This window comes from Bufo bufo, chromosome 6 (assembly GCF_905171765.1).
Source record: "Bufo bufo chromosome 6, aBufBuf1.1, whole genome shotgun sequence".
NCBI classification, from domain to species: Eukaryota; Metazoa; Chordata; class Amphibia; order Anura; family Bufonidae; genus Bufo; species Bufo bufo.
In genome coordinates, this window is record NC_053394.1 from 12,941,397 (window position 1) to 12,958,369 (window position 16,973).

General features: G+C 43.8%; 1 protein-coding gene across 1 annotated transcript in view; it reads right to left on the reverse strand.

The window, feature by feature from the left end:
* Window positions 1-16,973, reverse strand: part of RBM20 (RNA binding motif protein 20) — a 248,595-nt gene that overhangs the window by 36,733 nt on the left and 194,889 nt on the right. Inside the window, exons 6-7 of the mRNA XM_040437466.1 lie at window positions 9,126-9,269; window positions 8,273-8,404 (exon numbers count right to left, since the gene is read on the reverse strand). Of these exons, the coding sequence (XP_040293400.1) occupies window positions 8,273-8,404; window positions 9,126-9,269 (276 nt within the window). The remainder of the gene's footprint in view (window positions 1-8,272; window positions 8,405-9,125; window positions 9,270-16,973) is intronic.

Genomic DNA, 16,973 nt, shown 5'->3' on the forward strand with positions numbered 1-16,973 from the left:
CCGTTCCTTTTTTTTTTTTTTTGAGGACCGTAAGTGGAAACATAAATTTCAATGGGTCCACAAAAAAAACCTGAAGTTACTCCTTGTGCATTCCGTTTCCGTATGTCCGTTCCGCAAAATAATAGAACATGTCCTATTATTGTCAGCATAACGGACAAGCATAGGACTGTTTTATCAGGGGCCAGCTGTTCCGTTCCACACGGACGTCATCTGTATTTTTTGCGGATTTGTGCTTTGTGGACCGAAAAATACATACGGTCGTGTGCATGAGACCTTAGATGCAGCACATTGCACAGCTCTTCCCTTGGTCCTGCCGACCATTAGGGGTTAACGTATATTTAATATATGCTGAACTTCAGGGTATCAGGTTCAGTCTATTAATACTATGCAGCTCCGAAGTGATTTACTTTTCTCTATGGCTGTACTTCGTGTGTAGTAATGACCTGCTCATCGGGTTTCATCAAGGTAGAAGTGTTACAGTCCAGAAAATGTGGCAGGTTCCAGATGGACGGTAAAACCTCATTGAGAAGATCACCCAAAATTGGAAACATTGAAAAGTGGTCTTCTAGGGGGTGGTCTTCTCAAAGAAAATTGTCAAGGGGTAAATGTTGTGATCCCCCATAATGTGAAAAGACTGTGGTCCAGATTTACGAAGCCTGTAGACAGAGCTGATTTATCACAGAGGGTCAGGCTGGATGATAAATCTGGTGCCTGACTCTACACCAACTATTGGCTGGCTTACTTTGAGGCAGATTTTTATGCCAGAATTGTGCCAAAATTTTGACAGCTCCTTTGGAAAATGAAAGGTAGAATCTGGTTGCTCTGGGCAACTACTTTATACCCGTCTGATAAATGACCCTAACCGGATTTGCGGACAAGAATAGGCATTTCTATAATGGGCCTCCTGTTCTGTTCCGCAAATTGCGGAAGGCACGTGGACGGCATCCGTGTTTTGCGGATTCGCAAAAAAAGGCACAGTCGTGTGAACAAGCCCTAAGTGCAATGGTGAGGACGTGACCGCAGTCCCACAGGCTTTGAATGGAGCAGCAGTCCATGCTCAACTGTCTCCATTTAAATGGCGGACACAGCACTCCCATCCTCGTGATTGCTAGGGGTCCCAGTGTTCGGACCCCCACTGATCATACAGCAGGTAATAAGATGTCATTCATTGTTGCTGATGGTTGCTTTGTCAGAGCCTTGTCATCTGTAGATCATTCACTATTTGGAAAGTTCTAGATTTTCATATTAGCAGTCATAGCGCTATGAAGCCTCAGCATGGCGGATCTGCCCTCTACCATTCACAGGCTTTCATCAGACACTCTGCACTGGCATTTGTTTCTTGTCCTTTTAAAAAAAATACATCAAATTCATGTGTTTCTTGAAAGTGTTTGTTTTTTTGTAATTTTTCCCTATGGATAAAAAACACACAATTTGCTGCATAATAGCAAATATCTGCCATTAAAGGGATTCTGTCATGACATTTGAGGCCTATAACCTAAACATATGACTGATAACCTGAATCCGAAACTGTCCTTATTAAATGTGCCTGTGGCTCTATTAGCACATAAAACAGTTTTTTTTAACCTGTCATTCACCAACCTAAGGTGTCCAAGGGGACGTCGCTTCATACAGGGTGCCCGGCTGCAGCCATCTCCGTCTGGTGCCCAGCGCCGCCTTCCCAGTTGAAATCGCCGCCCTCCCTTTGTATAGAGCCGCCTTCCTCACCTTAGCGCCGCGTCCCTCACCTCAGCACCGCCTCCGAAATCATCCGCTCCCTCAGCCAGATCCCGTGCGGCTGTGAGAGGATGGCTGCAATAGGGCGGTCAAGGAAGGTTTGAGCGAAGTGCGCCAGACGGCGCATGCGCACTTCGCTCAACGAGGCCGCTGCCAGGAGTCTGCACGGGTGCATCAGGTTATACCTAGTGCGCACGCGCGGGATCTGGCTGAGGGAGCGGACGATTTCGGAGGTGGCGCTGAGGTGAGGGAGGCGGCGCTGAGGTGAGGGAGGCGGCTCTATAGAAAGGGAGGGCGGCGATTTCAACTGGGAAGGCGGCGCTGGGCACCAGACGGAGATGGCTGCAGCCGGGCACACTGTATGAAGCGAGGTCCCCTTGGGCACCTTAGGTTGGTGAATGACAGGTTATAAAAACCTGTTTTATGTGCTAATAGAGCCACAGGCACATTTAATAAGGAGAGTTTCGGATTCAGGTTATTAGTAGGGACCTGGCCATATGTTTAGGTTATAGGCCTCAAATGTCATGACAGAATCCCTTTAACAAACACAAACTGAAAAAAGAGCAAACAACAAAAAAGCCGTTTAATTCTGCACATTTCTTTTTGTGAGGAAATAAAACATGATTTTCATTTTCAAATCTAATTCTTGGGTTCATTACGCTTTGAAAACTGCACTAAAACAGCACTTTGTGCGTTATAGCCGTATAGGAAATTAACCTTACAGCGGCTCCTATGCTGCGGCCATGTTCTGTCCAAGGCTCTGCGTCATGGCCTCTGTGTTCGCACTGAGTACCTCCACCATTACGCTGACCTTGCCTGGAATATTATGTAATGTGTTAGCAAATCTCCCGCTGACTTGTAGACACTTTCCAGCCCAAGTCCCACTGAGAGAAATAATCAGGAGCGTCTACAGTTACAATGGGAGACGCACAGCATTACCACATGTGTCATCCATTCTTGTCAGCCCTTCCTTCTACTAACCTGTCTCCGATTCTTCATAAAATTGTTAATATGTAAAAGCTGAAGAAACATAATAACAGCCCAGCCGTGCACATAGGACAATTACAGGTCAAAGATGTATGGGCAATTCTCTAATGTAATGTTATAGGGAATTGAGTTTCTACTGGCTTCTCGTCCTGTCTGTCAGCAGTCTGTAGCCCAGGATCCCATCTACAGCCTCCTCCTAGTAGGAAGTGACTTGTTGACAGATGGATAAGGCTACTTTCACACTAGCGGCACAGACCTCCGGCAGGCTGTTCCGTCGGGTGAACAGCCTGTCGGATCCGTCCTGCTGCTAGTGACCGTGCGCCCCCGGACTGCCGCTCCGTCCCCATTGACTATAATGGGGGGCGGGGTGGAGGCACGGCAGCTGCCGGAATAAATGTCGGACGCGTTGTAGTTTTATTCCAGCAGCCTCTCGCCGTGCACTGCCGTGCCTCCGCTGGAACTCCGCCCCCATTATAGTCAATGGGACGGAGCGGCAGTCCGGGGGCACACGTTCACTGGCGGCAAGACGGATCCAACAGGCTGTTCACCCGACAGAACAGCCTGCCGGAGGTCCGTGCCACTAGTGTGAAAGTAGCCTAAGGGCTCTTTTACACAAGCGGATGCCGTGTGGGTAATCCGCTGCGTGAAAGAGAGCCGAGCCCCGTTCCAGACAGCAGAGACACGGAGCATTAACACGATTGATAACGCTCCGTGCGTCTCTGTGACCTTTTTACTACAAAATCACAGTCAGATAAAGTTGTCACCGTAATTTTGTAGTAAAAAGGTCACAGAGAGGCACGGAGCCTGATCAGTCATGTTAATGCTCCGTGTCTCTGCTGTCTGGAACGGGGCTTGGCTCTCTTTCACGCAGCAGATTACCCGCATGGCATCCGCTCTTGTGAAAGAGCCCTAAGGAAGCTTAGTGCATTTTAATTATCCCAGTGTTTTTACCAACACACTTCCAACAATGTCTTTAAGGCTTCGTTCACCTCACCGCTCAGCCTTTCCGTTCTCCTGCTCCATTTAGGAGCAGGGGAACGGAAAGGATAGATTAGGCACATAACTGAACCTAAGTACCCCATAGACTATAATGGGGTCCGTTAGGTTTCCACTCAAGATGATTTTGGAGCAGAGACAAAAGTTGTGCATGCAGGACTTTTGTATCCGCTTCAAAGATCTTCCTCTGAGCGGAAACATTATAGTCTATGGGGTACTTAGGTTCCGTTCGGGTCAGTTATGTGCCGAATCCGTCCTTTCCGTTCTCCTGCTCCTAAACGGAGCAGGAGAACGGAAAAGGCTAAACAGTGATGTGAACAAAGCCTAAATGAAGAATGTTTTCTTGTACTAGATGTGGGTGGGATAAACAATTAGCAAATAATTCTGGGATTTATTTAGTCATTGTTTTTTTTATTTGTATATTTAATAATTTTTTACAGAGTTCACCCTGTGTGTGATAATTTTATATTTCAGGCCATGGGCAATGTGAATTTTTGTCTGAACTGGATCGCACATCCACAAGCTATGCTTAGATCTAATAAAACTCGCTTCTTAGCATAATATTAAGTGTACAGCCCCCCATACTGCATGCTATACAAGAGGCATTAGTGTACATTGTGATCAAAAGGCATAAGCCCACTCACCACGCAAAGGTCGCCTCTTAGAGTGGGACCTACTCTGACAAATAGGCACAGCATGGCGCGGTGACAACATGGCACTGCCCTAGTAGGCGGCAGGACCCAGAGGTCAAACAGCAACCCTGCTATCGGACGATGCCACCCACGGCACTGGGTCCCACCAACCCACCAGCACAGCGCCACAAAAACAAGGGCCACCAAGCAGTGTGTCAGGAAAGGATTCGTTCTGAACTACTTTCTGTTTTTACAATACTTGCAGTGATGGAATTATTTATCCATTGGGAGCCAACACAGCGCTGGTCAACATGAAAACCATGGCTCCGATTTTACTGCCGCTGCAGGGCACATGTGGTCAGCACAGGCTTGTGGCTAAATAAATAAATATTTTCCCCATGGATTGTGTTATTATATTGCAAGTGGTAAAACCTAAAAATATCTCTGCATATTTGTTATTGACATAATCGCACTAACCCATAGGATAAATCACATACGCCAAACATACCTATAGGACCCCATGGCCTGGCCATATACCCTACAGGGAAATTTCCAGGTGGGCTAAAACCTGGGGGGCCATCCGAGTCCTATTCATGGCCACTGGCCATGTCCATAATCAGATGCTCTCAGCATTAACCCCTTAAGGACTCAGCCCAATTTCACCTTAAGGACTTGGCAATTTTTTGCAAATCTGACCAGTGTCACTTTAAGTGGTGATAACTTTAAAACGCTTTGACTTATCCAGGTCATTCTGAGATTGTTTTTTCGTCACATATTGTACTTCATGACACTGGTAAAATGAAGAAAAAAAAATTCATTTTTATTTATAAAAAAATACCAAATTTACCAAAAAAATTCAATTTCTCTACTTCTATAATACATAGTAATACCTACAAAAATAGTTATTACTTTACATTCCCCATATGTCTACTTTATGTTTGGATCAATTTGGGAATGATATTTTATTTTTGGGGGATGTTACAAGGCTTAGAAGAATTTTTCAGAAATGTTCAAAAACCCACTTTTTAGGGACCAGTTCAGGTCTGAAGTCACTTTGTGAGGCTTACATAATAGAAACCACCCAAAAATGACCCCATTCTAGAAACTACACCCCTCAAGGTATTCAAAACTGATTTTACAAACGTCGTTAACCCTTTAGGTGTTCCACAAGAGTTAATGGCAAATGGTGATAAAATATCTGGATTTAGATTTTTTGGGCAAATTTTCCATTTTACTGCATTTTTTCCAGTAACAAAGCAAGGGTTAACATCCACACAAAATGCTATATTCATTGCCCCGATTCTGTAGTTTGCAGAAACACCCCATATGTGGCCGTAAACTACTGTACGGGCACATAGTAGGCGTAAAGGGAAAGGTCCGCTGTATGTTTTTTGGAAGGCAGATTTTGCTGGACTGTTTTTTTTGACACCATGTCCCATTTGAAGCCCCCCTGATGCACCCCATAGAGTAGAAACTCCATAAAAGTGACCCCATCTAAGAAACTACACCCCTCAAGGTATTCAAAACTGATTTTACAAACTTTGTTAACCCTTTAGGTGTTGCACAAGATTTAATGGAAAATAGAGATACAATTTAAAAATTTCACTTTTTGGGCAGATTTTCCATTTTAATATTTTTTTTCCAGTTACAAAGCAAGGGTTAACAGCCAAACAAAACTCATTATTTATGGCCCTGATTCTGTAGTTTGCAGAAACACCCCATATGTGGTCGTAAACTGCTGTACGGGCACACGGCAGGGCGCAGAACGAAAGGAATGCCATACGGTTTTTGGAAGGCACATTTTGCTGGACTGGATTTTTTGACACCATGTCCCATTTGAAGCCCCCCTGATGCACCCCTAAAGTAGAAACTCCAAAAAAGTGACCCCATTTTGAAAAACTACGGGATAGGGTGGCAGTTTTTCTGACAGGTTAGATCATGTGGTATTTTTATAGAGCAGGTTGTCACGGACGCGGCGATACCTAATATGTATACAATTTTTTTTTATTTATGTAAGTTTTACACAATGATTTCATTTTTGAAACAAAAAAAATCATGTTTTAGTGTCTCCATAGTCTGAGAGCCATAGTTTTTTCAGTTTTTGGGCGATTATCTTAGGGTCTCATTTTTTGTGGGATGAGATGATGGTTTGATTGGCACTATTTTGGGGTGCATATGACTTTTTGATCGCTTGCTATTACACTTTTTGTGACGTAAGATGACAAAAAATAGCTTTTTTTACACCGTTTTTATTTTTATTTTTTTACGGTGGTCATCTGAGGGGTTAGGTCATGTGATATTTTTATAGAGCCGGTCGATACGGACGTGGTGATACCTAATATGTATATTTTTTTTATTTATGTAAGTTTTACACAATGATTTCATTTTTGAAACAAAAAAAAAATCATGTTTTAGTGTTTCCATAGTCTAAGAGCCATAGTTTTTTCAGTTTTTGGGCAATTATCTTGGGTAGGGTATGATTTCTGCGGGATGAGATGACTGTTTGATTTCTATTTCCTCATAGTTTTTATTTTTTTATTTTTATGGCGTTCACCGTGCGGAGAAATTAACATGACCGTTTTATCGATCAGGTCGTTACGGACGCGGCGATACCTAATATGTGTAGTATATATATATTTATTTATTTTTATTCAGTGATAAATGTGTTTTTTTTTATCTTTACTGTTTTCACTTTTTTTTTTTTACATTTTTTTGACCCAGACCCACTTGGTTCTTGAAGATCCAGTGGGTCTGATGTCTGTATAATACAGTACAGTACACTATATAGTGTATTGTACTGTATTTTACTTACACTTTGTCTGAACAGATCTATGCCTTTAGCACAGATCTGTTCAGCACCATGGACAGCAGGATGCCTGAGAAGGCGTTGCCATGGGAACCAGCTCAGTTGTGGCAGATGGGGAAGGGGAAGGAGGGGGGCTCTCTCCTTCTGTGACCCCATCCTGTCTGGGGGCTGCAAAGGCACAGCAGCCCCCTGATGGGAGAGGGAGGGAGCTCCCTGACTGTTAACCTTTTCCATACAGCGGTATGGAAAGGGTTAAACGGCTGACATCACAGCACAGATGTCGGCCGTTTATGGACGCCAATGAATATTCAAGAGGCTGCCGCACCGCCCGCCTCCCGCACCGCCTGCAACCCCTCCCCCTGCACCACCTGCCGGCATAAAATCATTCAGGGGTGCAGGGGGGGTGAAAAAATCTTAATTAATGAAATTGAAAGGGTATTCCCATTTGGGACATTTATGGCATATCAATAGGATATACCATAAATGCTTTATAGGTGCGGGTCCCACCATCTTAAGAATGAGGCCTGCCCTGATCAGAGAGCACTTTGTGAATGGCGCTATTCTCAGTCCTATGGCGGGGTGGCTGTGCAGGTGCGGCTTGCTCTCCATTCACTTCGGGGCCTACTGATACGCCACAAGTGTTCAGCTACCTGTAGCAAATGCAAGTCCAGATTGGGAGCTCTGCTCAACCCAGCGCTGACCGTCTTTCAAACATGCGGACTTGTGTCTTCGTTTTACCTCATTGTACCAACAGAGTGAGCAATAGACGTCATACTCACGAGTTGCTGGTACAAAGCCTTGAGGGACGCTGAGACAGACATCGTTCACACCTTCTCCCCTCCACGCGGCGTTTCGGGAGAACATGCCCCCATACTCATGCATGATGTACCATTTTATACTGGAATGAATTAAAGAAATAAAAAGAAACAAAAAGTTTTGTACCAGCAACTTGTGAGTATGAGTTCTATTGCTCACTCTATCGGTACAATGAGGTTAAAAGTCTGTGTGGTGAGGTAAGATTGTCAGTGGGGGACTGGCCCTTTAACGTAACTGGGACCAGTATCACTAAAAATACAAGACACAGACCATTCTCTCCGGTGACCATGTAATGCATTACCTTCAGCTGCAGCTCTATGTATCTCTTTGACATGCGGATCAGTAATTTTTCATCATTCATCATTGCTGGCTTCTCCTTGTAGTATTGGACCATCGCCTCGGCTGCCTCAGTGAATGCCATTTCTAGAAACGCCTGCACATATATTCAGAAAAAGTGTGTTCTTAGTATCCATCATACAAATATATACCGTAGATAATAGCACTGGAGCGAGTAACAATACTGCAGATTTAACGTCTCCAGGTACTGTGATAATAGGGAAAAGCAATTGAATTCAATGTTATGATGTTTAATCAGTGAATGGAGCTTGTAGATGCCAGAAATGACTGATGGCTAATGCCCCCCCCTCCCCAGAATGAGGGTTTCCTCACCCCCATCCCACGACTTTCTCCTTCCACTTGTATGGCAGCTCTGAGAACAGCTGAGCACACTGCATGTCCAACATAAGAATACCCTATTAAGGCTACGTCTACACGACGACATATGTCGCGCGACAGATAGGGCACAACTACACTGCAACATTTGTAGCGCAACATTTGGTTGCACTAATGTCGCGCGACAATTTTTATAATGGCAGTCTATGGTGTCGCACTGCAACATGCATCTCGAATGGATTTTCTGCGACTGTTGCGTCGCAGCATGTTGCATGTTGCAGTGCGACACCATAGACTGCCATTATAAAAATTGTCGCGCGACATTAGCGCGACAAATGTCGTCGTGTAGACGTAGCCTTATACTGACAGTTGTTGGGGGTCTTGGCAGTCAGACATCCACCAATCAAATAGTAATAATATATTCTAATGAAACATATTAAGATTAAATACTGTTAATATTAATAGCAACCGCCTAAAATTACCTGATTTGTTGATTTCATGAAAATGTAGTTGGTGACCTTCCCAAATGGCAGACCAAGGTTAACGACGTCGGTCTCATTGCAGCTTCCTTCAGGGAGATTGCAAATATGAACCACCCGGCCAGCTGAAGATTTCCTCTGTGTGAATTAAGAAAACATCATACATCAGGATTAATATATATATAAATACCCATTATTACTAACTGTTTACTAAGTAAACAACGCAGAATAATTTTCACACTCATCACTCTGTTTATTCAATGTTAGCGGCCACTTCTAAATGTATAAATGGAAGCGAAATAATGCTGGATGGCTGACAAGACAGTGCAAAGCTCTCCCGTTACAACTTTCCTAGAGTGGATAGAGAGCTTAGCACCTGCAGAATGACGGGAGAGGCCGGGGACAACACATCCACTTCTCTCTGGAGAGGGGATTTAAGAGATCTCCTCCAGCTTCCGATTGTTAGCGATGTGACAAAGGGGTGAACGCCCTCCTGTCGTATCATTGGTTAATAGATCAGGCGATATACGTTTTATGTCGGTATTTGCATTTATTCCATATTTCCCCATTTTTTTCTCATTTTAAGTCTGGAAAGTTAGAAGCTGATTGATACTGCTTTAGTCACTAGTTTTCAGTGCCCTTGTGTATCGGCCACAACAACAGCTAAGGCCTGATGCAGACATTACACAGGGAAGGTGGGAAAGTAGCTTACAGCTTCAGGTCCTATTTAAAACGAAAGCTGCATCCTCGGCGGTAAAAATCACAAAAACCAAAGAGCACTGCAGACGGTGCAGGGCAGTACTCAGCATGTGCCCTGTGTACAGCGACCTCCCTATTTATAGATTACACGGCCAGACTAGTCCAGAAACCTGACCAGTTTGTTTATGATTAAGGCAAAGGCCAAGTCTTTCTCCTGTGTCCAGTACAGCACAGCCTGCCGGATTTGGAAGCGAATATTGCCACACAAGTCATTGCGATCAAAGTGTTACGGTAAATAAAATTTTTACCAGAATTTATTTATTTTTGCTTGTATTGACTGCAGCAGACAGCTCCTGTGCAGCCATGCACAACTCCATAGCAGCCTAGCACTGACTGCCGATAATGTCCTGGCTCTACAGAAACAGGGTCCAGATTTTATATGAACAATTCAGAGAATACGCGGCACTAGTGCTGTCGTGTTAGAGAAGGGTGAGGTCTATTGAAGAGCAAAAGTCCACCAGGATAGCATGTTTCTGTCACTTGCCCCTTCTTCAGCCGTCCTGTTTGAAGACTGCACAGATGCCCGAAACCTATTATTTCTATGGACTTTTTATTTCCAATAAAGACTTATTCTTCTCTAACACAGCAGCGCTCATGGTCTGTAGCACCCCCGGCTTTCCTCACAGTTGGACATATTCACACTGTTTTAAAGTTTTTGAACCTTATCACAACAAGGAAAGATGAGCCCCTCCATTCTCACTCGCTCTATATTGCAGTCAGGATAGTGTTACCCCATGTGTTGCAACACTTTTTTCCTCCAGTAGTCACACATTTTTATGCTGTTTGTCTAAACCCCTATTTTCTATTAAAGGGAACCTGTCACCTCTACTATGTTACCCTCACTGAGCGTTTCTAAATGTTCATTGTGTTACCCTAAACATATAAATTACACTTTTAATTTCATTTGCAGACGAATTCAGTAAGTATTATGCATTTTAACATAAAAGAGTCATATCTTACTTGTGTGACCAGAGAAGAGTCATATTTTCAAGCTCTGACTCCTCTCAGTTTAATTTGCATATGTATCAATTATTTTTTTTTTTACACAATAAAAGCACACAGAGCTATGGGGACTGGGTATTGCGGACGTTCTAGCGGCCATCTAGCAACCCATGTCCTCAGCTCTATACCCAAAATCCCGGTGACAGGTTCCCTTTAAGGAGCCCGTTTTGTGATTTTGTCTTTTTCTCAACCAATAACTTTGCAGGAACTGGTGGTCTCCAGATATTGCATCATAATTGGCATTATTAAGTTGTGCAATCTGATGTCAGTTAAGGGGTATGGCCAGAGGTCACAATAACGCCTGTACAAGCGTCATAGATGCCTGTTAAGGCCATTTTACTCCCTGGAAAAAGTCTAAAGCGTACCAATACCCTGAAATTCATCAGCGCAGGGCGCTTAGTGAACGGCACGAGCAGCGCAGCGATGCAGCCTGAAATAACCAATAGCAAAGCTCCGGACAGCAAGGAGCTTTGTTATTGGTTAGTTTGGGCAGCTTCTGGGGGTGACTGTAGTAAGGAGAACGAGGCGCGTTGCCCAAGGACCCCGGGAAACATGGCGGCAGTGGAGCTGATGAAAAACTACAGCCCCGGACTTCAAGGTGACAGCAGTGTGTAATGCAGTGTGTGATCATCACTGCACCACAGATATCTCACACTGATGTATGTAGTGAATGCACAGCAGGATATGGACTAGACTTTATCACTTGGCTATAATGCCTGATGTTATTTAGACCAGTAATGGTTCCCTGCATACATCCCCACCTCTTAGGCCACGTTCACACTGCCAGTAATTGTTTCTGTTGTTTCTGCTCCGTTACTTGAGAAGAGCAACAAAATTAATTGAAGTGCTGGATCGGGCACGTAAGGCTGGATATTTGTCATACGTTCAATGTACACAAAAAACGTATACATCAACAGACGCCTCAGACAGATGCCATACTGTGGCATCCGTCACCATAGAGTTCCATTGTAACAGCAGGATATGAAAGCGTAGTTCTATCCTGCAAAGTCCAACAGAAAAAAAACATGTAGGCTAACATATACTTTTTTTTCTACAATGGAACTCTATGGTGACGGATATAATATATATTTTTTTGTGTAAATTAAATGTATGATCAATATGTGATGTGATGTGAACCCGGCCTAACTTACAGGGGAGAAGCTGAACAGACTCCGCTGACTATGATGGAGTCCATTCAGTTTCCATTCGGGATCCTCTCTTTTTACCAGACAAAAAAGTGCTGCATGTGAGGCTTTTTTGTCCGGTCGTTTTTGACAGAATCTGCAACAGAGGCTCCAAACGCAGATGTGAGCAAGTGTAGTCCTATGTATTATGTATTTGTGTTACTGCAACTGTGGTACTCCTCCTCGGGTAAAAATGCTCCTCAAAAATGGTAAGAGGAGTATTTTGACTCTTCTGGAAAAAACGTAGTGCAACCTCTGGGTATGGCATATCGCTAGGATGGAGGGCGGCCGCGCATGTGTGATGGGCCCTCCAGCACTTTGTGGTCCCTGTTCTAAGTATTAGTGTGGGACCGGCACCTATCAGACATTGGGGGCATATCTTAGCGATATGCTCTCAATGTCCGAGATGGGAATACCCCTTTAAGTACATCAGCAACACAAATCTTTCTCTTGTTCTGAAAACTTACTACAGTCTGTCATTGCAGGTAAAATACAGTCAGGTCCATAAATATTGGGACATCAACACAATTCTAACATTTTTGGGATCTATACACCACAATGGATTTGAAATGAAACGGACAAGATGTGCTTTACCTGCAGACTGTCAGCTTTAATTTGAGGGTATTTACATCCAAATCAGGTGAACGGTGCAGGAATTACAACAGTTTGCATATGTGCCTCCCACTTGTTAAGGGACCAAAAGTAATGGGACAATTGTCTTCTCAGCTGTTCCATGGCCAGGTGTGTATTATTCCCTCATTATCCCAATTACAATGAGCAGATAAGAGGGCCAGAGGTAATTTCCAGTCTGCTATTTGCATTTGGAATCTGTTGCTGTCAACTCTGAAGATGAGATCCAAAGAGCTGTCACTATCAGTGAAGCCATCATTAGGCTGAAAAACACAACAAACCCATCAGAGAGATAGCAGAAACATTAGGCGCGGCCAAAACAACTGTTTGGAACATTCTTAAAAAAGGAACGCACCGGTAAATTCAGCAACACCAAAAGACCCGGAAGACCACGGAAAACAACTGTGGTGGATGAGCGAAGAATTCTTTCCCTGGTGAAGAAAACACCCTTTACAACGGTTGACCAGATCAAGAACACTCTCCAGGAGGTAGGTGTATGTGTGTCAAAGTCAACCATCAGGAGAAGACTTCACCAGAGTGAATACAGAGGGTTCACCACAAGATGGAAACCATTGGTGAGCCTCAAAAACACGAAGGCCAGATTAGAGTTTGCCAAACGATATCTAAAAAAGCCTTCACAGTTCTGGAACAAGATCCTATGGACAGATGAGACCAAGATCAACTTGTACCAGAGTGATGGGAAGAGAAGAGTACGGAGAAGGAAAGGAGCTGCTCATGATCCTAAGCATACCACCTCATCAGTGAAGCATGGTGGTGGTAGTGTCATGTCGTGGGCATGTATGGCTGCCAATGGAACTGCTTCTCTTGTATTTATTGATCATGTGACTGCTGACAAAAGCAGCAGGATGAATTCTGAAGTGTTTCGGGCAATATTATCTTCTCATATTCAGCCAAATGCTTCAGAACTCATTGGACGGCACTTCACAGTGCAGATGGACAATGACCCAAAGCATACTGCAAAAGCAACCAAAGAGTTTTCTAAGGGAAAGAAGTGGAATGTTCTGCAATGGCCGAGTCAATCCAAGTCAAGTGAATCCGATTGAGCATTTCACTTGCTGAAGACAAAACTGAAGAGAAAATGCCCCAAGAACAAGCAGGAACTGAAGACCGTTGCAGTAGAGGCCTGGCAGAGCATCACCAGGGATGAAACCCAGCGTCTGGTGATGTCTATGCGTTCCAGACTTCAGGCTGTAATTGACTGCAAAGGATTTGCAACCAAGTATTAAAAAGTGAAAGTTTGATTTATGATTATTATTCTGTCCTATTACTTTTGGTCCCTTAACAAGTGGGAGGCACATATGCAAACTGTTGTAATTCCTGCACCGTTCACCTGATTTGGATGTAAATACCTCAAATTACAGCTGACAGTCTGCAGGTAAAGCACATCTTGTTCGTTTCATTTCAAATTCATTGTGGTGGTGTATAGAGCCAAAAATGTTACAATTGTTTCGATGTCCTAATATTTATGGACCTGACTGTATGTCAGCCTGGATTCCAGAGGATTGGCTGTGAGATGTGTTAGGTCTGTACAGGTTTTCAAACTGTGGATGTAAACAAGAATGCTCCCATTCACTGACAGCTAGCAAAGATCTTGACATCTGTGAGTAACTGAAGCACAAAGTTTATTAGAAAGTTGATCCAGAAAGTTACATTTCTGGGTTAGTTAGGTCCATGTCATTGAGCCTCTATTGTTTCTTGGTTGCTGTTCAGGAAACTATTATATTAAATGTGAGTAAATCCCAGAATATCGGACTGGTCCTGTGTGAGCGGGATGTGGGGGTCGCCCATCCACCTTACTGTACTCCTCAGTGCTGACAGGTATCCTGACATCTGTGCAAACATTCAGCACCGCCCTCGGCTGAACTTCAAATGGTCTTAGCACCAGGCTTAGAGGGAAGTAGAAGGCTTGCCACTGTCTTGGCTGGAATAGTAATGTCTATGTTTCTTATTAAAAGTCATGCTCTGTGCGACTCTACATCCCACACTACCTAAAAGGCAGTAAATGATATCAACAGGCAAGTCTCATTATGGCTTCATATTTCTTATCCATTATATATGTATCGTCATGTTACACTAACTGTGTTTAAAAATGCAATGACCATTATTTGTTTAGCAAGTGAAAACCAAACTTTAAAGAGCATCTGTCAGCATGATCAACCCTATTAAGGGCTCTTTCACACCTGCGTTATTGTCTTCCGGCATAGAGTTCCGTCGTCGGGGCTCTATGCCGGAAGAATCCTGATCAGGATTATCCTAATGCATTCTGAATGGAGAGTAATCCGTTCAGGATGCATCAGGATGTCTTCAGTTCCGGTACGGAACGTTTGTTGGCCGGAGAAAATACCGCAGCATGCTGCGCTTTTTGCTCCGGCCAAAAATCCGGAACACTTGCCGCAAGGCCGGATCCGGAATTAATGCCCATTGGAAGGCATTGATCCGGATCCGGCCTTAAGCTAAACGTCGTTTCGGCGCATTGCCGCATCCGACATTTAGCTTTTTCAGAGTGGTTACCATGGTTGCCGGGACGCTAAAGTCCTGACAGCCATGGTAAGTGTAGCGGGGAGCGGGGGAGCAGTGTACTTACCGTCCGTGCGGCTCCCCGGGCGCTCCAGAGTGACGTCAGGGCGCCCCAAGCGCATGGATCACGTGATCGCATGGATCACGTCATCCATGCGCATGGGGCGCTCTGACGTCATTCTGGAGCGCCCCGGGAGCCGCACGGACTGTAAGTATACCGCTCCCCCGCTCCCCGCTCCTACTATGGCAACCAGGACTTTAATAGCGTCCTGGGTGCCATAGTAACACTGAAAGCATTTGGAAGACGGTTCCGTCTTCAAATGCTTTCAGTACACTTGCGTTTTTCCGGATCCGGAGTGTAATTCCGGCAAGTGGAGTACACGCCGGATCCGGACAACGCAAGTGTGAAAGAGGCCTAAAACAGGCATATTGCCAGGTAGGGTTGATCACGCTCAGTAAAATTATACCTTTCTTTTTTCTGTAGGGTGAACTGCTGCAGCGATATCTTAGTTTTTATATTTATGCACATTGAGAATGTCATGTGTCAAAGGGCTGGCCGGAGACCTCCTTTTTGATTGACAGGGCTAGACATCTCATCTTGTCCTATGTTCTTGTGCCTGTGGCAGGTCAGCTCAGTGACTTGGCGCTTGCTCAGTGGATCTGATGCTGCTTTCCGAGCTCATCAGATCCACTGAATTGTGACAGGCGCAAGAACACAGGGCTAGATGAGATGTCTAGCCCTGTCAATCTAAGGGGAGGGGGCAGTGTGCAGAGCACAGGGGCGTTGTGTTAGCGGTGCTCCAAGACCGCCGGCCAGCACTTTGGTGCTCAAAGTTCCTAATTTGCATAAATATAAAAATGAAGCTATCTCTGAAGCAGTTCATCCTACAGAAAAAAAAGTATAATTTTACTCAGCATAATCAACCCTATCTGGCAATATGCCTGGTTTAATAGGGTTGAGCATGCTGACAGATGCTCTTTAACCCCTTAAGGACACGGCCATATTTCACCTTAAGGACCAGGCCATTTTTTGCAAATCTGACCAGTGTCACTTTATGTGTGAATAACTTTAAAACGCTTTTGCTTATCCAGGCCATTCTGAGACAGTTTTTTCGGCACATACTGTACTTCATGACAGTGGTAAATTTGAGTCAAAATATTTCATTTTTATTTATAAAAAAATACCAAATTTACCAAAAATTCTGAAAAATTAGCAAATTTTCAATTTCTCTACTTTTATAATAGATAGTAATACCTCCAAAAATAGTTATTATTTTACATTCCCCATATGTCTACTTCATGTTTGGATCATTTTGGGAATGACATTTAATTTTTTGGGGACGTTACAAGGCTTAGAAGTTTAGAAGCAAATCTTGAAATTTTTCTGAGAATTTCTAAAACCCACTTTTTCAGGACCAGTTCAGGTCTGAAGTCACTTTGTGAGGCTTACATAATAGAAACCACCCAAAAATGACCCCATTTTACAAACTACACCCCTTAAGGTATTCAAAACTGATTTTATAAACTTTGTTAACCCTTTAGGTGTTCCACAAGAGTTAATGGAAAATAGAGATAAAATTTCAAAATTTCACTTTTTTGCCAGATTTTTCATTTGAATAAATTTTTTTCCAGTTACAAAGCAAGGGTTAACAGCCAAACAAAACTCAATATTTATGGCCCTGATTCTGTAGTTTACATCAACACCCCATATGTGGTTGTAAACTGCTGTACGGGCACA